We start from the raw sequence: 23837 nt of genomic DNA on the forward strand, positions 1-23837 counted from the left end.
CAAGGTTGCTGTATTTAAATATATATATATATATTTAGTGGGGGAAATAAGGAGAAGCCCCCTCCAAACCATCCAATGAGGATTATGTCCTATGACCACAGTATGCTGATAGACTGTGTCTTTTATACTGTGTCTTTATATACAGATGCGCAAATCTGGGGAAGGGAATGAAAGAAAGTGGCTAGAATCCTGAACAAGAAGCACTCCACACTGCCACATTTTGTTGCAGATCCTACCCGTTATAATTAATCGTATCTTCCAGATGCTTAATCCAGTCTTAAAAAATAAAAACCCACTGTTTGGACCAGAATGGTTCTCAGCAATGTCCACAGGCTGCCACATTTGCACTTTATCCTTCACATCTCTCTTTTTGGGCTTTTTAAAGGCTTCAAGCATATATTTTTCAGGATAAGTAACTGCCTAGGATGGAACGAATCAGCATGATTTCATTGAGTTAGATAGCTTTTGATGGGGGGGGCGGCGGCGATGTCTCATCGAAACAAAAAGACTGCCACCACGAATCAAGAGTACCTAGGAAGATGAATAAAAATGAGTGCAAGGCAAGTGGATTTAGGTAGAACACAATGCGTCTGGATGCCAATCTTGCTGTGAAAGGAAGCCCCTGTACTGTAAGAGAAATGTTTAGTTTTAAGGCTTTTAATTGGCTATTATGTATCATCACTCATTGATTTAAGCATAATATGAAATGACATCCTATGCAGGTATACACTTATTCGTTTGTGGCAGAGATGCTCCTTGTGTTACATAGGGCAGCTTTGCAAAATTCCCAAGCACTCGGAAGGTATGTCAAATGGAGTAATACAATCTTCCCCGACATTTCGTGCCCTTTGTCTTCTAAAACTCCCCAGCTCAAACGCCTAACAATAGGCGCTGATTATAGAGTCTGCCATGAAAGAAGCCGCAGTTATGAAAGAAGGCCAGTCTTTAAAGGTATTAGTGGGCCTGAAAATGATTTTGCAAAGTGAGGAGTCTTAATTCCAACCAAAAAAAGATGGTGATGAATATTCTGGGAATAAATGGTGCCCATTGACATAGTTGAAATGGGTAATGGGAAGATCTGCGCAGAATATTTTTCCTTCACTATTGACCACCTCCAAGTAATCTCAGTGCAGTCCCTACATTGAAACAGATGCATCTTCTTAAAACGTGACAAGACATTACTGCTTTTGATGGGCTAAACGGTGTTCGATTTAATGAAGCCTTTTGTCAGCAGAAAAAAGTACTGTATCAGTTTAGTTTGGAGGTCAAACGTACCCCAGGAAAGCTGTAAGAATAAACTACAGTCGTTCCTTGGTTGACGAACACCTTGCCAGTTGAACATTTTGGCTCCCGAACGCCGCAAACCCGGAAGTGAGTGTTCTGGTTTGCAAACGTTCTTTGGAACCCGAACATCCAGTGCGGCTTCCGGAGCTTCCTGCAGCCAATCAGAAGCCGCGCCTTGGTTTCCAAACGTTTTGGAAGTTGAATGGACTTCTGGAACAGATTCCGTTCGGCTTCCACGGTACAATAGTACCTGGGAAATGTGTTATGCGTGGCACCATTTGCAAGTGAGAAAAATGCCTTTATTGGGAACTTTCTTTTCCCAATAAAACAGTATAGTCTCAAAGAAGAAACTATATTGAGGTCAGCAACACCCATGATGTAAAAGTCCATAATTGTACACTGGCAGCATGTTGGGTGTAACTGCATAACAGGGCAGTAATTGTGCCCTATAACAGCAACTTGAAACTTTATAGACCTTGCAACTATTACGCTGTTTGATCAACCTATGCACAATCATCACATTTTACAATTGCATGAATAGAAGAGATAAAATGATTGCACAAAGCATATAGTTCGCTGTGACTTTCTGACTTTGCATTGACTTCAGAGGTTTTAATCAACTCCAGAGCCAGGTCTACTAGGAAGAGGCATCTTTTGGGATATTCACTCTGTTATGGATTGTTCAATTTCAGCAAATTGTTCTACATTTTTTAAAAAACCTACCACTGGCCACTATTTGATCATGCATTGGGATGTGTATGTGGCGATTGTCTGGTCACCAGTGCCCATACCACTTTTAATTTTATTCTAATAAAAATGATCTGTAATGGCTTTTAGTCAAACACAATAAGTGATTGATTGATTGAATAAAGAATGATATTGGGCTTGGTGATCCAGAAACTACAGCTAATCCAGAATGCGGCAGCTAGACTGGTGACTGGGAGCAGCCACTGAGACCATATAACACTGGTCCTGAAAGACCTATATTGGCTCCCAGTACGTTTCCAAGCACAATTCAAAAGTGTTGGTGCTGACCTTTAAAGCCCTAAACGGCCCTGGCCCAGTAGACCTGAAGGAGCGTCTCCACCCCCATCGTTCTGCCCAGACACTGAGGTCAAGCACCATGGGCCTTCTGTCGATTCCCTCCTTGCGAGAAGTAAGGTTACAGGGAACCAGGCAAAGGGCCTTCTTGGTAGTGGTGCCCGCCCTGTGGAACGCCCTCCCACCAGATGTCAAAGAGATAAACAACTACCTGACATTTAGAAGACATCTGAAGGCAGCCCTGTTTAGGGAAGCTTTTAATGTGTGACATTTTAATGTATTTTAAATCTTTGTTGGAAGCCACCCAGGGTGGCTGGGGAGACCCAGCCAGGTGGGCGGGTTACAAATAATAAATTATTATTATTATTATTATTATTATTATTATTATTATTATTATTAATTTGTAGTTTGGGATTGCTGCATGTTATGCATTGAAGAAAGGTCCTCCCTTTCTCAGGCACCTAACTTTATAGTCCCACGTCATCTTAAAACCAGTAATGCCTCTGTTGTCAGTTACGGATTTGTGGATAAGGCACTCTGGGAGAATTTCTGGTTTGTTTGTGCCAATTGAAATCGTAAGCCTTTGCTTTGGTCACTTCTTTTTCCTCCTTCTTTCTCTTTACTTGCTCTCCTGCCGTCATTGTCCTGGTGCTTTTCTTTGGCCTAAGCCTTGGGCTCCTTCCATCTTGAATCTCCATCCGTTCTGTTTGGATGCTCAGTTTATCCCAAACTCTTCCCCTCCCTGCTTCCAACACTTACACCCCTCTCTCCTCCTTGCAAGTATTTAAACCCCATCTGGAAAAGCTTATCTTTTCTCCTGGACCTTTCTTAACTCTGTTTCAACCTCTCGTTCCTCCAAATTGTCCTGTTTGATAGATGTTTGTTAAGCCTGTGAGTAGACTTTGTTCCCTTAATAACCACGCAGGACCTTGAGGATGATCTAGAAGCTTATTCTGTCCAAGCTGTTCCCCAGAACAAGCTGCTGGGATTGTATTACACTTGAGTTCCCAGAGCTTAACAGTTCCCAGTTGAAGTGGCCTTCAGAGTCCCTTGGCTGTTTTGAGTCCTCCATATGATAGAGCAATGAGCATGCATGTGTGGCCTGAGTCTTGTGTGTTCTGCTTATTATTATTATTATTCACTTTTTCATAATCCTTTTATTTGAGAATAAACATACCGTACTTTTCCGTGTATAAGATGCCCCCATGTATATGACGCTTCCTATTTTGGGGGACTCAAATTTGCCGCAGTATCAACCAATCAACACCACCCATTGACGCATCAACCAATAACACGCACAATACCCGCTAACAGCCGCAGCAGCGACCAATCAAATGCCCACCCCATGCACTACCCATGTATAAGACGACCCCCATTTTTTAGCATGATTTTTAAAGAAAAAAACCTAGTCTTATACATGGAAAAGTATGGTACCTCAAAAAACAGTACAAAATCCAAATATCGAGATGACTCTGAATCTCCTGACTTCCCCCCATCCCTTCCATGTGTCCTTTTGATTCTGTTTTCAACTGCATATCAATACTTCTCCAATTTTTCATCTTCCTAAATTATCTATACATTCTGTTACGTTACAAGTGTATTTAAAATCCTGCTAACGTTATGACCTGTTTACAGTGATTTTGTATATACATTATAAACATTTCCCATTCTTTTCAAAATTTATTGTCTTCTTGATTTCTGAGCTTCCCAGTTAATTTTGCCATTTTGGATAGTCCATCAACTTGGTTTGCCATTCTTCTCTGGTCGGGGCTGTCTCTTCCTTGCACCCCTGGTCTGCTTTTTTAAATATACAGTGGTGCCCCGCAAGACGAACGCCTCGCAAGATGAAAAACCCGCTAGACGAAAGAGTTTCCGTTTTGGAGGCGCTTCGCAAGACGAATTTCCCTATGGGCTTGCTTCGCAAGAAGAAAGCCCATAGGGAAATCTCCGGGGACCTCTTTTAAATGCTAGCGGTGGGGAGCAAAGCCTTCCCCCCCCCTCCGGCCTTCAGAAGAGGTCCAGGAAGGCCGGCGGGGGCCGAAAGGCTTTGCTCCCCACCGCCAGCATTTTAAAAGCAGTCCGGGATAGCAGGGAAGCGCTTCCCGCTATCCCGGATGGCTTTTGAAGGCATCCTGGACCTCTTCTGAAGGCCGGCGGGGGGCAAAAGTCTTTGCTCCCCCCTGCCTGCCTTCAAAAGCCGTCCGGAGGCTTTTAAATCGCCCCGGGACAAAAAAAAGCCTCCGCAAGACGAAAAGACTTGCGGAACGAATTAATTTTGTCTTGCGAGGCACCACTGTATATAGCATCCCTTTGTCCTTAAATTCATAAAACAAGATTATATACTCAGGATCTCTTAGCAGACCATATAATTAATCTGCAGTAAGTAATCTTGAGTGAAATCTTTCTGAGGCCAGATTTGTGGGCAGTGGTGGTGCTAGCCTGATGGAATTCGCTCTCCAGACTTTTAGAAACCTCAGGTAGGCTTCTTCAGGTCTTTAAAATACCTCCCCCTCAAAACTTTTGGATTATGCTGAGGGTGCCCTCCTCCCTCTCCCATAGCTGTCAACTTACAGATTTGAAAATAAGGGACCGGCAGCCTTGAAAATAAGGGACCAGCAGCCAAAATAAGGGACCTGCAGCCTCACCTGTTCCAGGCACTCCAGTCTTCCTGTCCTCCTGCAGTCTGGTGAAACTCATGCTGGGTAGCTTCGGGAACACTGTCCAACCAACTTTGTAACCAGAGGTTCAACTGAATAGAATCTGAATCACATGCACCACAAGGCCTATGCAGCCTCAACTTAAGATGGCTCCCCGGCCTGGCTTTGCACTGCAAAGTTTGCAGCAGCTCGTGCAACAAAATGGCGTCCAGCATTCAAAAACCCCCTCAGCTTGCATTAACTAGCCACACACAAGGCATACAAGCTCCACCCCCCAGTCGTTCTTAGACTTCTTATTGGGTGAGCAACACAGCCAAGCAACACAGTTGGAGCCTCCCTCCTCCCTGGCCGGCAGGGAGGGAGGGAGAGGAGCTGCTTCCTTTGAAATTTAAGGGACATTTAAGGGACATCCATCAATAAGGGACAGCGGCGGGACATAGAGCTGGAATAAGGGACTGTCCCTTCAAATAAGGGACACTTGACCGCTATGCCCTCTCCATTTCATGATAATGAAATCAATGGTGATTTTTATTTTTTTGCTTATTTCACTGATTAGCAGTACTTTTTTGCAGTGCCTTTATCATCCTAGATCTTTTATGGTGTTTTTCAATTTATCACAACTGCCACATTTTTAATAAAGGTTTCCAAACTGTATTTTGGAAGAGTATTGGTAGCCACGAGAAAAACCCAAGCTTTGGTTTTGCCTTAGTTTCTCTCTCTGTCTCTAACCTACCAATGTGATGCAGACACAAAACCCCAGACATACACTAAATAAAATAATGTAAGCTTTACCACCCCATCCCCCTCTATTCTTCCCCAACCTTATATTGCATACAGCACTAATGTCTTACAGCAAATGTAATTGATCTGTAGGAAACACAACCTGAAAAAGAGACAATGCACTTACTTTTGTAAACCAATAAAATCTTGATTTTATTTTTTTTAATCTCCCTTTCTCTGTCTCTCTCTGTTTTTTTAATTACAGGCCTCAACAATGTTAAGAGCATCATTAGTTCCCGTGTAAGTAATTTTCTTTTAAATTTGTTATTCCTTTTTAAAAAGCATAATTTGGGCAGTAACCTGAAATGCACTGAGAAGTCAAAGCTGAAAAGGAGACTCCTTTCATTCATATGACCCTCTTGGAAGTGAGCAGGGCGGTCTTTTAAGCATATGCGGTGCCAGGGTGCAAAGATCCGCCGAGTGCCCCCCCCCCCAGGTTGCCCAGTCCCAGGCACGCAAGAGGGTGAAGCCGGCCGGCCGACCGGCCCAGTGTCTTGCTGGCTCGGTCGCCCCCGAACGTGCAGTGCAGACTCAACTCTCGGGCCCCAGACTCTCGGCCTGGCGCCCCTGAAAGCCTGGCGCCCGGGTGCCCCGCACCCCTAGCGCCTATGGGTAAGACAGCCCTGGAAGTGAGTGTACTCTGCAACTGCCTGCCCTTCTAATCCCACTTGAGTGGAAACCAGTTTAGGGTAATCTGAAAAACTAGTGTCAGTGGTGGTCATAGGGGATATGACACACGGCCTTGCAGCATTCTTGCCAAGGTGCTTGAAACAACCAAAACCTTTCAAACACAGTGGGTCGCAGGGCAGAGGATCACGGGACTGTGCTTATCTGTAAAGGAGCAGAGTCTGCATCTTGGGATGGAGCTAACCCTAATGAAAAGATGGGTCTGGGGACATACCATGCACTAATTCAGACAAAAGTGGTAAGCCTCTGTGGACTGTACCACTTCAAAAGGCAGGTGGGCATTGACATGATGGAATGTTCCTCCTTGGAAAAAAAGTAAATCCCTGCACACGGAAAGCTAGCAGGTCATGGAGATGGGTTTTTAGCCCTGCCTTAGAAGAAGAAGCGTTTGGATTTGATATCCCGCTTTATCACTACCCGAAGGAGTCTCAAAGCGGCTCACATTCTCCTTTCCCTTCCTCCCCCACAACAAACACTCTGTGAGGTGAGTGGGGCTGAGAGACTTCAGAGAAGTGTGACTGGCCCAAGGTCACCCAGCAGCTGCAGGTGGAGGAGCGGAGATGCGAACCCGGTTCACCAGATTACGAGACTACCACTCTAAACCACTACACCACACTGGCTACATTTCCCCTTACTTTTTCTATGTGCAAGAATTCATTTTTTAATATGGAGGTATATTCAGTCACATGAAGCCCCACCTTCGGTGGTACATTCCTTGCACAGGTTTTTCCATCTCCAAAGGTCTCACTTGGCTGGGATCAACGTGCACCTTTGAAAGGAGTCACTATGCTTTTCATGAGTGCATCTTTTCTCATTTTGCCATGCAGGAAAATGCAGGAGGTGCCGCTCTTGCCATCTTTGGATTACGAGAAGCTAAAGAAAGACCTGGTTGAAGGGAGCGACCGCCTGAAAACCTTCTTGCTGCAGGCATTGCGCTGGGTGGGTGAGCTAGAGAACAGAGAGGTGCATCTCGTGCAAGGAATATGATGTAACCCCATCCTCGCCAAAAGATGTTGCAGCATTCCAAGTCCTGGATATTAATTGGTCTCTCTTGCCAAATTTGACTGTCCCAAATTCTGCTTGCTGTTGTCTTTGCCCTCTCTGGGCTGCACTGCCTCACCCCGTTTGACTTTCAGGGTTGAGAATTCACTCTGGCCCCTTTCCAGTCTTTGAACATGCAGAGGGGAAATTTGAATTCCATGTCGCGGAAAACCATTTGAGGTCCTGAAAAGGGAGGTTGGTTAAGGGGGGAAACGGAGAGGCTTCATGTGATGTAGCGCCCACTGAAATTAAGTTTGAGCAGCAGAGAGTGCTGGCTGGTACAGTGGAAGTGGGAGGGCAGAAGGCGGAGAGACTGGGAGGAGGGGGAGCCAGAGACACGGACAGGCGGAGCCAACTAATTTGAGTTTTGCCCCATCCTGCTCCCTGCTCAGTTTCACAAGGGCAGCACGGAGACTAAGGAAGGGGAGGAAGCTGACAGGCAGGGCCACCCCCTGAACTGGTTACAAATAAGAAGGCAGGTGGGTGTGAACAGGGGCGGAGGAAGGGGGGTGCGGTGGGTGCAGGCCGCCCCGGGTATCACCATGGGGGGGGGGAACAAAATGGCGGGCGGCACTCACCACAGGACCTGCAGCGCGCCTGAGCCACACGTGTCTCCTGGGAGAGACGCGGTGGCTTGGGAGTGTGCAGGCTCTGCGCTGCCCAAACGGTCCGCCCGCTGCCTCCCCCCCAGCTGTAGGGCAGCTGGCAGGAGGCAGGCAGGCTCTGGAGGCCCCACGGTGCACCCCGCCCCTATGGGCGACCTGCGCCGCCCTAGGCACACTGCCCCAGGTGCCCGAGAGCCAGGGTGGTGGTTAAGAGCGGTGGACTTGTAATCTGGGAAACCGGGTTTGCTTCCCTGCTCCTCCACATGCAGCTGCTGGGTGACCTTGGGCTAGTCACGCTTCTCTGAAGTCTCTCAGCCCCACTCACCTCACAGAGTGTTTGTTGTGGGGGAGGAAGGGAAAGGAGATTGTGAGCCACTTTGAGACTCCTTTGGGTAGTGATAAAGCGGGATATCAAATCCAGACTCCTCCTCTTCTTCTTCTTTCTCCACCGCTGGGTGTGAACTGGGTAAGGGCAGACTGCCATCAGTGGGGCAGTGAGCCCTAATGAACGAGCCTCCAGTTGATGCAGGGCTGGTGCTGCTTCCTAGAGCACCCATCCTTCCCTTGTGGTTGTTCGACCCAATTGGCAAGGAACAGAGCAATCAAGTTGATGACCTTGGAGGGAAGGTGGACCTTCTCTCAAAATGTTCCTAAGTTGTTGCTGCCTAGACCCCTCCCAAGTCTCTCATTTTAGTGCAATTCTGAGTGAGGAGGGCTTGATTTTTTTAACCAAAAGAGGAAGAAAAATCTGAGTTTCTCTGGATGCTGAATTCTCAGCCCAGTACCAGTTTATGTATTTCTGGTGTAAATGCAGAAGGTGCACACCTTTGGCAAGCTGCATAACTCCTGCTATTTAAAATAATATTAATCGTCATCGTCATCATCATCATTATCATCATCAATTTTATTTATATCCCGCCCTCCCCAGCCGAAGCTGGGCTCAGAGCGGCTAACAACAGTAAAATGATACAACGTTCTAAAATCATTTCATTATAAAATCAGTTCAAATTAGATTAATGGCAACCATTGGGCTAGAGTTCTGTGAAGAATTGCCAAAGGAGGGGGTCAGACTGTGCCTTGGCCAAAGGCCAGGTGGAACAGCTCTGTCTTGCAGGCTCTGTGGAAAGATGTCAAATCCCACAGGGCCCTATTTTCTTGTGACAGAGCGTTCCACCAGATCGGAGCCACAGCTGAAAAAGCCCTGGCTCTAGTTGAGGCCAGCCTAACCTCCCTGTGGCCCGGGACTCCAGGATGTTTTTGTTTGAAGACCGTAAGGGCCTCCGTGAGGCATGCCAGGAGAGGCGGTCCCATAGGTATGAGGGTCCTAGGCTGTATAGGGCTTTAAAGGTTAAAACCAGCTCCTTAAACCTGATCCTGTACTCCACCGGGAGCCAGTGCAGCTGGTATAGCACTGGGTGAATGTGATCCCATGGCAAGGAGCTCGTAAGGAGTCTCACCACGGCATTCTGCATCTGCTGGAGTTTCTGGGTCAGTCTCAAGGGCAGCCCCACGTAGAGTGAGTTACAATAATCCAGTCTGGAGGTGACCTTCGTGTGGATCACGGTGGCTAGGTCAGGGCGAGAGAGGTAAGGAGCCAACTGCTTAGCTTGGCGGAGATGAAAAAGAGTGAGGCAGCTGCCTCAGGTGGCAGTAGTTGTGGGTAGGGGCCAAGAGTGGTGGTGAGATGTTGGAGGATAGAGCTGTACGTACCATGCATGGCCTGGCCTGCAACCCACAAGCTAGCCTTCTTCCATAAGATGAAAGGAATGAGGATGCTGCCCTGTTGCCAGCATCAATGTAGGACCGAACTGCAAGCCTGGTTGGCTTCTGTAGGATTTGGGAGTGGGTGCCATCTTGACTTCGGCCTCAGGTAACAAAATGTCTTGAGCCGGCCCTGGAGGATGATTGTTTAGCAGAGAAAGATGATGAGGAGGTGCTGCCTTAGAATCATAGAATCATAGAGTTGGAAGAGACCACAAGGGCCATCGAGTCCAGCCCCCTGCCAAGCAGGAAACACCATCAGAGCACTCCTGACATATGGTTGTCAAGCCTCTGCTTAAAGACTTCCAAAGAAGGAGACTCCACCACACTCCTTGGCAGCAAATTCCACTGTCAAACAGCTCTTACTGTCAGGAAGTTCTTCCTAATGTTTAGGTGGAATCTTCTTTCTTGTAGTTTGGATCCATTGCTCCGTGTCCGCTTCTGTGGAGCAGCAGAAAACAACCTTTCTCCCTCCTCTATGTGACATCCTTTTATATATTTGAACATGGCTATCATATCACTCCTTCACCTCCTCTTCTCCAGGCTAAACATGCCCAGCTCCCTTAGCCGTTCCTCATAAGGCATCGTTTCCAGGCCTTTGACCATTTTGGTTGCCCTCCTCTGGACATGTTCCAGTTTGTCAGTGTCCTTCTTGAACTGTGGTGCCCAGAACTGGACACAGTACTCCAGGTGAGGTCTGACCAGAGCAGAATACAGTGGCACTATTACTTCCCTTGATCTAGATGCTATACTCCTATTGATGCAGCCCAGAATTGCATTGGCCTTCTTGTGCCTAAATAATTTCTCTAATTATAGATGATAGCTGTGCGCTTGATGCTTGTTCCTCCATGCTTCTTTTATAGCGCCTGACAACATCCCATCCTGGTGAGCAGAGAGACACCGTTCTCCAGGCTTATATCAACAACGACCTTCTGGACTGCTACAGCAATGTCCAGGTGAGCATTGGCAATCAGTGGGAGATCAGTGGGAGAGCCCACAGCTAGCTTTCTGGGAATGCCAGTGTCAGAAGGTGCTGGCACAGGAAGCCACCCATCGAAGGCACATCAGAACTGGCTTTCTTGGGAAGAAGAGGGTCTGCTTAGAAGCAGAGAAACTTGGTGGCTGGGCTAAATATTGTTACTCTGTCTGGAAGATCAGGCTACACAAGTTCCCACTTGAAAACTGCTTGTTGTTGGAATAACAACACAGGCCTTAGCTCACTGCAGCCCAGTTTCTTGTTCCTGCTTCCTGCCCTTTCCTCCTGATCCCCGCTCACGCCCTGCCCTTGGAAAACCCCACACACCTTTGGATTGCTCTCCTGTGTCCTTGGATTTGCCTCACAGATATGGGAACCACCCTCTTTTAGATTGCCTCACTGGGCCTCACCCCAGCTTCTTCGTTTCTAGTGTGCCCTGATATCTGACTGCTATCTTAACCCTCCTGAGTTTAGTCAGCCCCCTGTCCTAGGAATCTACCGTATTTTTCGCACCATTGGACACACTTTTTTACTCTTAAAAAGTAAGGGGAAATGTCTGTGCGTCCTATGGAGCGAATGTGTGGTCCCTGGAGCCAAATTGCCGGAGTGCGGCACACTCTTGGACTGGTCTTTGGTAGTGGTGGTGGAGCCGCGCTCCCCTGCCGGCAGCCTCGGCTTCCCCCTGCAGCCCCGGGAAGCTTTGGAGCAAGGGGAGGGCTGTGCGCCCATGCCCCGCACTCCTGGGCTGCTGAATGGGGGCGGGGGTGGGGGAGCCACGCTTCCCTGCCGGCAGCCTCGGCTTCCCTTTGCAGCCCCGGGAAGCTTTGGAGCAAGGGGAGGGCTGTGCGCCCATGCCCCGCACTCCTGGGCTGCTGAATGGGGGCGGGGGGGCCGCGCTCATCTGCCGGCAGCCTCGGCTTCCCTCTGCAGCCCCGGGAAGCTTTGGAGGAACGGGAGGGCTGTGCGCCCATCCCCCGCACTTCTGGGCTGCTGAATGGGGTTGGGGGGTGCTGCTCTGCCAGCAGCCTGCCCTTCCCCTCAAGGTTTGGAGCAGTGGGCAGGCTGTGCGCCCATGCCCCACACTCTTGGGCTGCTGAATGGGGTTGCTGCTCTGCCAGCAGCCTGCCCTTCCCCTCAAGGTTTGGAGCAGCGGGCAGGCTGTGCGCCCATGCCCCACACTCCTGGGCTGCTGAATAGGGGTGGGGGTGCTGCTCTGCCAGCAGCCTGCCCTTCCCCTCAAGGTTTGGAGCAGCGGGCAGGCTGTTCACTGAGAGAGGGGAGGAAGAGGACGGAGAGGAGGGGGACCAAGAAGCTGGGTGAAGGGAGATGAGGTACCATAGGTTGCCATGAGTGGAGAGTCATGGTAGAGGGCAAAGGTGAGGGAGCAGTGAAGGGGAGAAATTGTAGACGTCCCCTGAGGAGTTTGGGTGAAAGGGATGGAGAGGAGGAGGCTGGAAAAGGGGACTGTTCTGCTTGGGCGGGGGGAAAGGAAAGCCTCCCAAGCCTGCCGCTGAGAAGCTCTGCTTGGCTGTTTCTTGACTGTAATTCAAGTAAAGGGGATGTTTGCAAGCAGCTGGCAGGCTGTTCGCTGAGAGAGGGGAAGAAGAGGATTGAGAGGAAAAAATGTGGCATTAGCAATGCTTTGGATGGGTACGAAGATGGTATTTTACATGAAGATAGCGAAGAAAGTGATGTCAGTGACTGTGAGCAACTGAGCTTCATAAATTCTGACTTTAGCAGTGATGAGTTCTTGGGGTTCACAGAAGACTAGAAGAGTACTCAAACCTTAAAGTCTCTCTTCATTTGTTAATGACAGTGATGATGGTTCTTAATGCCATTGTTGACTGCTGTTCACTTTACCTGGCTGTAATGTGATTCTGATATACCGGTTGTTTATTAAATACAGTAGTTTATACAACATTTGATTCAGAATATTTTTTCCTTGTTTTCCTCCTCTAAAAACTAGATGCGCCCTATGGTCGGGTGCGTCCAATGGAGTGAAAAATACGGTAGCTCCCCGCAAGCCAGCATCAGACCAGGGCATGGCACCCATTTGCCTAATAATCAGCAGAGATGCCTCTCTTTGTGTATTGTACAACTCAGCTACTTGTGACACAGTCTTTGTCGAGATATATATCTCATTGATATATATCTATAGATAGATATAATTTCAAGACTCAAGCACTGAATTGTCTTTTTGTCTCCTGCAGAGAAGCGTGTTAATGCTGATACAATCAAAGAGCGAGGTTGTCCGTCAATATACAGCCAGGCTTATCAATGCATTTGCTTCACTGGCTGAAGGTAAGAAGAGAACGGCTACCAAGCTAGCTGCTTTTCAAATCTGTTGGCTCGTAGTATTTACAGTGGTACCTCGGGTTAAATACTTAATTCGTTCCAGAGGTCCGTTCTTAACCTGAAACTGTTCTTAACCTGAAGCACCACTTTAGCTAATGGGGCCTCCTGCTGCTGCCGCACCACCAGATCACAATTTATGTTCTCATCCTGAAGCAAACTTCTTAACCTGAAGCACTATTTCTGGGTTAGCAGAGCCTGTAACCTGAAGCATCTGTAACCTGAAGCATATGTAACATGAGGTACCACTGTATATGTAAATGTGCTAATGGGTCGTGTCAGTGCTTAAGGTAAGGTAAATGACCCCTGGACGGTTAAGTCCTGTCAAAGGCGACTGTGGGGCGTGACACTCATTTTGCTTCAGGCCGAGGAGCCAGTGCTTAAGACCCAGTGCTGGCAAGGAAATGGAACACACCAGTCAGTCTGAAGCTATCATAGAAACCCACCATATATTGAATCTGAGCATCAGCCCACCAAGCTCAATATTTTCTACACCAGAGGTGGCTATCCTGCAGGCCTCTAGCTGTTGCTTGACTCTTACCCCAGGCAGCCAATAGGCAATGGTCAGAGGCGATGGGAGTTGTAGTCCATCAACATGTGGAGTGGCCACAGGTTAGCCATCCCAGTCTAGACAGACAAGCAGCAGTGTTCCGGGATCAAAGATGAGGACTTTCGCAGACCTGGAATGGCAAAGCACCCTCTGCATTCAGAGCATGCACACACCCACCGAGGTGCAATGCAGAGGTGGTCCCTGTTGGGGATTAATTGCCCAGATAGCAGGTCTTGGGAGCTAAACAGGCAGGGAAGGGGATTGGCTCATAGCTGTCAACTGTCCCTTATTTGGCGGGAAAGTCCCTTATCCCAGCGCCGTGTCCCGCTGCTGTCCCTTATTGATCATGTCCCTTAAATTTCCTGGGTTTCAAGGAAGCAGCTCCTCTCCCTCCCTCCCTGCTGGCCAGGGAGGAGGGAGGCTCCAACTGTGTTGCTTGGCTGCGTTGCTCACCCAATAAGGAGTCTAAGAACGACTGGGGGGTGGAGCTTGCATGCCTTGTGCCGATCAAATCGGCCACATTGCCTGGGGACTCGCCTTTGCTCAGCGCTTCCCAGCGGAGAGGTGACGGTGTTTTTCCTTGCTGCATCCCCTTTGCCGGGATTGCTGGGCTGTGGGAACCACCGCTTGAGGCTTCGTTTGGCTGCTGGCTGGGCTTTCTGCCTTTGGCTCGGAGGGGCTCAGAAGTTGAACATACCTGTGCTGGGAAAATCCCTTATTTTGGCTGTTGATCCCTTATTTTCAAGGCTGCTGGTCCCTTATTTTCAAATCTGTAAGTTGACAGCTATGGATTGGCTTTCTTAAGCTCACGTGGTTTCCAGCCCAGGAGGAGACTTGGCTGTAATGCAGGCTCTGTTCTTCAATAAGTACCTGACTTGCAGGCCTTTTGGATGAGGCCTTTTATTACATGACAAACTCAGAGCGATTTTAGTATCGCTAGAATTGTCACATTCACAATTATTTTCAGCATCCCTAAATTAATACTACTACTACTAATGATAATAGGTGGCTTCCAGCACAAACAGAATAAAACACCAGACATTAAGAACGTCCCGATACAGGGTTGCTTTCAGATGTCTTCTAAAAGTTGTGTAGTTCTTTATCTCCTTGACATCTGATGGCTTCACTTTGTGCCCTTTATGCCTTCTTGTGGGAAACTGACATAAAGCAGCGAAGGCACTCTGAGATGGCAGGACATAAGGACGGGCAGCCTGGTGTGGCGCAGTGTGGTGCAGAGACATGTGGCATCAAGGTCTGTGGCTGGGCTGCGCTGTAGATCCTGCAGTTTGACGGAATGCCATTGCACAGGGCATCTGTCAGCCAGCATCTTGGATGAAACCGTATACAGTGGTACATCGTGTTACGTACCGTCCTCCTTACAAATGCTTTGGGTTACGCACTCGGCTAACCTGGAAGTAGATGCCCCTTGTTGCGAACTTTGCCCCGGGATGCGAGCGGAAGTCGCATTCTGGCGGCGCGGCAGCAGCGGGAGGCTGTTACGAGCTGTTTCCAGTTACGAACGGACCTCCGGAACTGATTAAGTACGTAACACGAGGTACCACTGTATGTGCAGCACGGCTACTCTGCCTGCTCAGGCACGCTGTCTCAGGGGCACAGCCGAGAGCAATCCAGGATTCTGCGGTGCATGTGCAAATACTCATGCAGATCTTGGCATGAGATTGGAGGAGAAGCTTAGGATTATGGGGCAGGGCGCTTGTGGGGAAAGAGTCAAAACAACGTTCATTGTTCTTGTGCCTGGAAGTTCATTGTGTGGAAGTTCATCATCTTTTGTCCCTATTGAGGGCTTGTTTAAAGTCCAGCTCCTTGGTGGGTATTCTAGAGGTGTATTGACTGCAGAAGAAGAACTGCAAAGCACGTGAGGCAGTGCTTTTATTGGGTCAAAGGACACCCAGAAGTGTTGGAAGCAGGCTTTTAAATTGCACAAAGCTTGTTTTCATCAGATGTAGTGTTTCCCATAAAACAGAGGGCAGGGAGGTGATGTTGGATGCTGAGGCGGCTGTAAGGCCAATAGAAGGAGAATAAATGTTTAAAGAGAGACTCTTACGTTTGCCCAGGTACAGCTGATTTGCCGTTCTAATTTTTTTATTGCCTTTATATATGGGCTTTCTGTCAATTCAGCCAAGGTGGCTCACAGTTTTAAAATGATGGTTTACCATTTAATATAGATCTTACGAAAGGGAAAGGAGGCAGTGAGGTTAGAGGAAAGTAATTAAATCTAAGCTCTGTGACCAATGAATGAAACAGTCCTGGGAGGGAAGGATCACATGGCAGCTGGCCTAGCCAGGTGGGTGAAGTGGGGGCTCACTCTCCCAGCTCTCCCTCGGATGCCACCTGGTGGGAATGGCTCCTAGTGGGGATGGTTATTAGACAGAAGGAGACGGATGACACGGTTCTAGCCAAGCCAGTGGAAGAGGCCTTGTAGCCTCACCTCTCCAATGCAAGCAAGTGGAATGGCCAAGTGGAGGAGGGGGAAGTTCGTGGAGAAGACTTGGTCCTAGCCAGGCTGTTCCACGTTTCCCTCTCATGCAGCCAAGGTTATCCTCAAGTTCTGGTTGTAGAAAGGTTCATCCGCCCTCAGCAATGGACAAGAAAGAGAAACAAGATCTAAGGGGGGGAAACCCCAGCAAGGGTAATATAAACAATTTGGGATGAATTTTGCAATAATTGTTTAGAAACTGTATCTCAGGGGCCTTTTCCTTCCCCGAGATGCTCTCCTCTGTCTCATTCTTCACCCTGTTTTATCCAGGCCGAATCTACCTTTCCCAGAATCCCCGGTTGCTCCGAATGCTGGAAGAAAGGCTGAAAGCCGAAGACAAGTATTCCCTTACCCGAGAGAACGTCCTGGGGGCTTTGCAGAAACTCAGCCTCAGGTGATGAAAGAGAGGGGCCCCGCTGGCGGCAGGAAAGGAAATGCAGGCTTGTTAGGTTGCATTCAGGGACGAAAGAAGGCCTGATTTTCATATAACTGTCATCAGAGCACTCCAGAGCTGATGACAGGAGCATCGCTTAGAGCTGGAGGAGGGAGGGAGCTCAGAGGGAGCTTGGTTGGCAAAGTGATTTGCCTTTTCCCGCATGATCATACTCAACTTACGCATCCCTTTATCTCATTTTAGTGATCATTGCCCATACGTTTTGATATTCATACAGACAGAACATTAAAACAAACCATATTGGGGAGAAATACGTAAGTGAACCATGCATCCTCATTACACACTTTGGGAAAAATGTATCTATAGATGCCAAACAATAGAGGATTGATTAAAGCAGTAGACTTGTGAAATTAACCTTTTTTAAGCCTTAGAACAGGCTTCCTCAAACTCGGCCCTCCAGATGTTTTTAGCCTACAACTCCCATGATCCCTAGCTAGCAGGACTAGTGGTCAGGGATGATGAGAATTGTAGTCTCAAAACATCTGGAGGGCCAAGTTTGAGGAAGCCTGCCTTAGAGAGAATCAGTGACATGATATCTAACAAAGAAATAAACATACTTGACTGAACACTTATCTGTTATTCTTAAATATAAAGTGATTATATGATGCAAATCTTATAATCCAGGGAGGGGCTAGATTTGTTGTCTTTTGCACTGAAATGCAGTCCTTCCACTGTTGAACGTTATGTTACTGTCAGAAAGTTATTTCTGATGTTTAGTCAGAATCTCCTTTCTTGTAACTTGAATCCAACAGTTTGGGTCCCAGCCTCTGGAGCGGCAGAAAAAAAGCTTGCTCCATCTTCCATGTGACGGCCCTTTAGATCAGTTCCTCCTTGTTGGTGAGGCCCAGGTCCAAGATAGAGGATCCCCTTGTTACTTCTTCCACCTTCTGGGAAATGAGCTAGACATGCAGGCCTTTTTGCAAGGGGCCTTCCGCAGCCTAGGAGTGGCCACTGAGAAGGCCCTGCTGTTTGTAGTTGAGACAGTGGGGGACGGAGGAGAACCAACAGGGCCTTCATTCATTTATTGAGTACAAGAGCAGCTTCACACAGAAAGAGGTGGTCCTTAAGGTATCCTGGCAGTAGCAGAGGAAGGAGTGGGGCACACCTTGGGGGCAACACATCAGACCCAAAGGTGCAGCACCTTCCAGTCCCACACCTATTGCCTCCCTCTCAGCTGTCCCAAAAAGGCAGCGCGGGGCTGGCATCTGCCCTCTAGGTGGAGGACTCCTGGGAGGGACGCAGCTTCGGTGGCACACCCCGCCCCCAGAATGTCCCACCCTATGGAGTGGCGCTTGTGGGCGCCCATCCCTGGGAAATGGGACTCCCTGCGCCACTGTGTCCTGGTCCTGGACTGTTTGGGGCACTGTGAATTGGATTTGAAAGCCAGTTCTGAGCCAGCGTAGCTGGAACAGCACTAGGTTGACAATTGTCAAGGGAGGGGGCCGCTTTCCCGAGTCCTCCCTCCAAGCTACTAATCAGTCACACGCAGGCACCAAACGGGTTACCAGGCTTTATTGGCTGGCGCCAGCTACAGAACATCAAACAGCAAGTCTAAAACACGGTGTTTTCTCTCCCTTTCCCGGCAGGTAATAATAATAATAATAATAATAATAATAATAATAATAATAATAATAATAATAATAATAATAATAATTTATTATTTATACCCCGCCCATCTGCCTGACCCCCCCCCTCCAGCAATACTTGCTCACAGGATCACTACTTCATGACAATAACGATCCGACTGCCTTCCTCCTTGGCTGCTATGTCTGTGGCAGCTGAAGCTTCCAATCTTTTTGAAAAGCAGCCGGGGCACAAATGTTTGTATCCAACTTTGGAATCATTGTGTTTGAATGTCTCTCAGCTGCCTCCTTCATTTGTTGGGGGGAATATGTTAGGTCAGGTGCATACAGATCACATTGAGTTTTGAGTAATTGGCAAGTGCCAAGCAGAGTAAGCTGGGTGAGGAAAGAGTTAAATAAGCCAAGGGTCTGTCTGGAGAAAGGAGAAAATAGGCCCCAGCAGTATCAGCTGCTGCAATAACCATAAATACATCCCTTCATTAGCTCTTTTTATGGGTCATGGTTTATTTTAGCATTTGAAGAAAGCGGTGAGAGCGACAGAGGCATAAAGAAGGGAGTGAAACATTAACTGCCTTGCTATCGGGACTATTTATGGCTTTGCAGCTTAAAAACAGAAAAAAGCTCCATCTTTCCTTCTGGGTTCCTTCTTCTCACCCTGATAACTGATTTAGGGCTATTTCATGGGACCACTTTGTACGCAGTTTAAGACATCATGAGCTGGCTTTTCCTGCAGTTAGCACGCTGAGCAGGCTTGTGAAATGCTTCACTGTGCAATGGGATCACAATGTGCCACAAATTAGTTATCCCAGGAGATTGTATCTTGCAAATTTTCTCATTGGATGCAAGCTAAGTGGAGGTGATTTTCAAGTGGCAGATTTTTGAATGTTAAGAGGAGCCCCGCAGGATCGGGTCAGAGGCCTATCTACCTCAGCATCCTGTTGTCACAGAGATTATTAATTGATTATTAATAATAATCAACAAACAAACGTTTGTCGCTGTCTTTGAATTCCCAGGCGGGCTCTGCAGTCGACTATGATCAAAGATGGGCTTATCCTGTGGTTGGTGGATGCACTAAAAGATACAGACAGCATGTCCGATTATACTTTGGCCTACTCCGTAGCCTTGCTCATGAACCTCTGCCTTCGGAGCTCAGGTATCTTTCAGTTCGTGTAAGGAAATATTATGTGCAGTGGGGATGGGAGACCTTTTTTTAGCCTGGGGACTGCATTTCCCCATGGTGAGATTTCTGGGGTGGGGTGGGGCACATCCCAGTGGTGAGGAAGCCCAGAGGCAGGAATCTGTGGGGCAAAGGCCTTTCGATCACACCCATGTCAAAGGTAGCCTAATAGGACTTGGGTTAGTTTGCTCAGATGTCTGTTGTGAATTGGTTTGGAAACACAGTGCGGATAAAATGGCTTGTATATTATCCAAATTGGATCAGGTAAGCAGAGAGTGGGAAAGACTCAACCCTAGACAATGCTGACCTAATGCCAGCACAATAGGTTTTGCTGCCTGAAGCAAATTGCAGTCCTCCTCCCAGTTCCTAATAGCAGCCAACCTCTTTGGCACCTGAGACAGAAAACCCCACAAGCACCTCCGCCCTCCCTGGTGCCTTCCACTGGGGCAGACCATCAGCACATCCAACTCAGTAGCATTTACTTCTGTGGTAGCCAAAATGATGTCTTCCAGCTCTTTCTGCAGGTATCTGGTAGACCACTGTGAGAGCAGGATGCTAGGCTAGATGGGTAATAATAATAATAATAATAATAATAATAATAATAATAATAATAATGATGTATTATTTATACCCCACCCATCTGGCTGGGCTTCCCCAGCCACTCTGGGCGGCTTCCAACAAAATATTAAAATACAGTAATGCATCAAACATTAAAAGCTTCCCTAAACAGGGCTACCTTCAGATGTCTTCTAGAAGTCTGGTAGTTATTCTCTTTGACATCTGCTAGGAAGGCGTTCCACAGGGCCGGTGCCACCACCGAGAAGGCCCTCTGCCTGGTTCCCTGTAACTTGGCCTGATCCATCAGGCTCTTCCTGGTCTAAAGCTCAAAAAACCCAAAGGTTGTGCCGTTAATAATTCTTCTTTGTCTTCTTCTTCTTATATATTTATTTATACCTCCCATTTTTCCCTGACAGAGACTCAAGGCAGTTAAGATCTAGAAGGGTATCCCAGGTCATATTAATGGGTCTGGGGAAAATCAAAATGCCAACTTCTCCTTCTAAGGAATGCATTTGACTCGAGGGAATTTTGTCTCTTGTGTTTTGAACCTCCACAGGGAAGAAAATGTGTGTGAACATTGCAAACGAGGTCCTCAAAGTTCTCTCAGATCTCCTTGGCCATGAGAACCACGAGGTAATTTTATAGCTAATACTTGCAGGTATAAAGAAGGAAGGAGGCAAAGATAAAACACTTTTAGAAATCAAAACAGAACATCTTCTATTTATTGCAAATAAAAACCTAGGTGTGTGACTGTTTCTGAAAATACCTTGGTGGCGAATTGAAGTTCTTCATCTTGGGAAATCACCGTTTTTTTTGCTCTGTAAGACTCACTTTTTTCCTCCTAAAAAATAAGGGGAAATGTGTGTGCGTCTTATGGGGTGAATGCAGGCTGCGCCGCTATCTCAGAAGCCAGAACAGCAAGAGGAATTGCTGCTTTCACTGTGCAGCGATCCCTCTTGCTGTTCTGGCTTCTGAGATTCAGAATATTTTTTTTCTTGTTTTCCTCCTCCAAAAACTAGGTGCGTCTTGTGGTCTGGTGCATCTTATAGAGCGAAAAATACGGTATCTGGACTCTGCAAAGGCACTCTTCTTCCCTCCACCCTCTTTTTAGAATTCTCAAAGGGTAACAGAAAAAGTAAGAAATGTCAGACAGCTGTATCATTCTTACCAAGCCCATTTGGATTCCAGACTGCCAGTTCCTGGAATTATCTTCAAAGTATCTCTCTGACCCTGAGTCACAACGCTCTGTGTCATGCGGTCCTTCTGCATAAACCCACATGTTGCTCTCACGATTCCAGATCTCAGCTTCTGGAGATGTCAGGACACAGAGTCACCGGCTTCTGTGCCTTTGGAGGGCAATTTGCAAACTGAAAGTATTGCATTAATAGCAGCAGCGCCTTGGTGGCAGCGGCTGATGGGAACTGCAGTCCAAAACAGCTGGCGGGCTCCGGTTTGGAGAAGGTTGCCTTTGTACCTGGAACTGTATGACTGGAGAACTCTTGTGGAGCAAAGAATTCCACAGCCTGGGTTCAGTGGTGGAAAACCGTATCCTGCCTTCCTGTCGACCACACTTTAGACCAGTGGTGGCCAAACGTGGCCCTCCAGCTGTTTTGGGACTACAGTTCCCATCATCCCTGACCACTGGTCCTGTTAGCTAGGGATGATGGGAGCTGTAGTCCATCAAACTGCTGGAAGGCCAAGTTTGGCCACCACTGCTTTAGATGGCGGCAGGCCATGCAGAAGGGCCTCCCCACCTAACTTTAGTGCAGTGGTTCTCAAAGGGTGTGCCGCACCACACTGGTTTGGCAGGAGAAGATGGCAGGAAGATTCAAGGGCAATCAAAGAAAAAATTGATCATTTCAATGACGTATAGTATAGTATCCACGCCATTGGCTATTCTTTTGCACTTTTCCAGGACATATTGTTGTGAACAGGTACTTTCAACTTTGACAAATGTGAAAGATCAGAAAAGAGAAAGGCCTCTCTGTGTTGATGAGGAGATGAGAGTTTGTTTGTCTCAAATTAGACCTGATATATAAATGAGATTTCCCAGCAAAAGCAAGCTCACACCTTTCATTGCATTTGTGTACATACTTAAGGTGCATACATGTGCTTTGAGAATGATTCCTGTTCTTATGTAGCTAAATTGTTTTATCCTTTCTGGATGTCCTGTGATCATATTATAAAATAGTTGTTTTCTGTGTTATAAATGAAGCACTGCTACCGGGTGTTTCTTTTTGTTTCCCAACATATTTCTTTATCAATAAAAAAACCTGGGTATAGCACAAGCAAATTGTTTTCTGAAAGTGTGGCCCAGAGAAAAAAAGTTTGAGAACATGCATACTGTATGTAAGATGCTCGTTTATAATTATACTTTGAGAATGATTCCTGCTCTTATGTAGCTAAATTATTTTAAACTTTCTGGATGTCCTGTGATCATATTATAAAATAGTTGTGTTCTGTGTTATAAAGGAAGCACTGCTAGTGGGTGTTTCTTTTTGTTTCCCAATATATTTCTTTATCAATAAAAAAACTGGGTGTAGCACAAGCATTTTTTCCCCCTGAAAGTGTGGCCCAGAGAAGAACCACCGCCTTAGTGAATGACAAGGTTCAGGTGGTAGTGACAGTCTTTTAAGCATCCTGGTCACAAGCCATTTAGGACTTTGTTGATAAATCAGTTCAATTGCGACAGGAAACATGAATATTTTTTATTGGTGTGTTTTTATGGTGTGTTCACTTTTTATTTAAGCGGCTTTGAGAACACTTGTGTGGAACATCTCATGACTAAAATGGATAGTGTTTCGTATTCAAAGGGTTTCATATTCTTATCTTATTCTTTGTATTCTGATCTTATACACCTTTGCAAGATAGGTCAGGCTTAATCCCTCCAAATTGCACCCTGCGGATAGAGACTCAGAGAGGTTGACTTGCCTAAGGTCTCCAATTGAGTTAATGGTGGAAGTGAAATACCGTATTTTTCACTCTATAAGACGTACCCGACCATAAGACGTACCTAGTTTTTAGAGGAGGAAAACAAGAAAAAAAACATTCTGAATCAAATGTTGTTGAAGAGGCTTTGCACGGCTATCCCTGAAGCCAGAACAGCAAGAGGGATTGCTGCGCAGCAATCCCTCTTGCAGTTCTGGCTTCAGCGAAAGCAACGCAGCCTGCATTCGCTCCATAAGACGCGCACACATTTCCCCTTACTTTTTAGGAGGGAAAAAGTGCGTCTTATAGAGCGAAAAATACGGTATGACCTGGGGATTTCCTGGCTTGTACATTGCACTTTTAGCCATAATACTACATGGTGAGTTAAGGAGGAACAAGTGAAGGTCCAGGGCAGCTTGGAAAGGCATTGCTGAAGATGTGGTTCTTGAAGGGAGGTGGGACAGAAGAGGGAGAGGATGAGGATTAGACAGTGTCTCAGATGGTGGGAAATGGGCTTATACATTGCTTTTCATTTGCAGATTCATCCGTATGTGAATGGGGCACTTTACAGCATCCTCACTATTCCATCCATACGAGAAGAAGCTCGAGCAATGGTGAGAGAGCCCGGGCTGCTGCTTATTTGCTCTAAACAAAGCAATGGGCTAAGTCAGCAGCAGTGAATGAGAGAAAGCTAGGATTTCCTAATAATTGCCTCACTTTCAATTGCAATATTTCGCTTTTAAGTTGTATTTTTTCCTTTCTTGAAAAGGTCTCATGCCTCAATGGGATACTTGGTTTCTGAAGGAGATCTCAGCCCCCTCCTTCGTGGCTGTGCTGACAGAATGATACTATGCCCCCAGTAGGAGGGGTGCTGTTTCCCCATGATGTGATCCCATGCTACTTTTT

At 47.1% G+C, this 23837-nt stretch overlaps 1 protein-coding gene across 5 annotated transcripts in view; it reads left to right on the top strand.

Moving 5' to 3' along the window:
- Window positions 1–23837, top strand: part of ARMC9 (armadillo repeat containing 9) — an 88783-nt gene that overhangs the window by 27885 nt on the left and 37061 nt on the right. For all 5 annotated transcript variants that reach the window (XM_081910917.1, XM_081910920.1, XM_081910919.1 and 2 more), the window contains 8 exons: window positions 5968–6002; window positions 7277–7388; window positions 10720–10812; window positions 13043–13133; window positions 16502–16625; window positions 19282–19421; window positions 20560–20636; window positions 23471–23545. In XM_081910917.1, the coding sequence (XP_081767043.1) occupies window positions 5968–6002; window positions 7277–7388; window positions 10720–10812; window positions 13043–13133; window positions 16502–16625; window positions 19282–19421; window positions 20560–20636; window positions 23471–23545 (747 nt within the window). The remainder of the gene's footprint in view (window positions 1–5967; window positions 6003–7276; window positions 7389–10719; window positions 10813–13042; window positions 13134–16501; window positions 16626–19281; window positions 19422–20559; window positions 20637–23470; window positions 23546–23837) is intronic.

Source organism: Podarcis melisellensis (assembly GCF_964234715.1).
Source record: "Podarcis melisellensis genome assembly, chromosome: 5".
In the NCBI taxonomy this organism is placed as follows: domain Eukaryota; kingdom Metazoa; phylum Chordata; class Lepidosauria; order Squamata; family Lacertidae; genus Podarcis; species Podarcis melisellensis.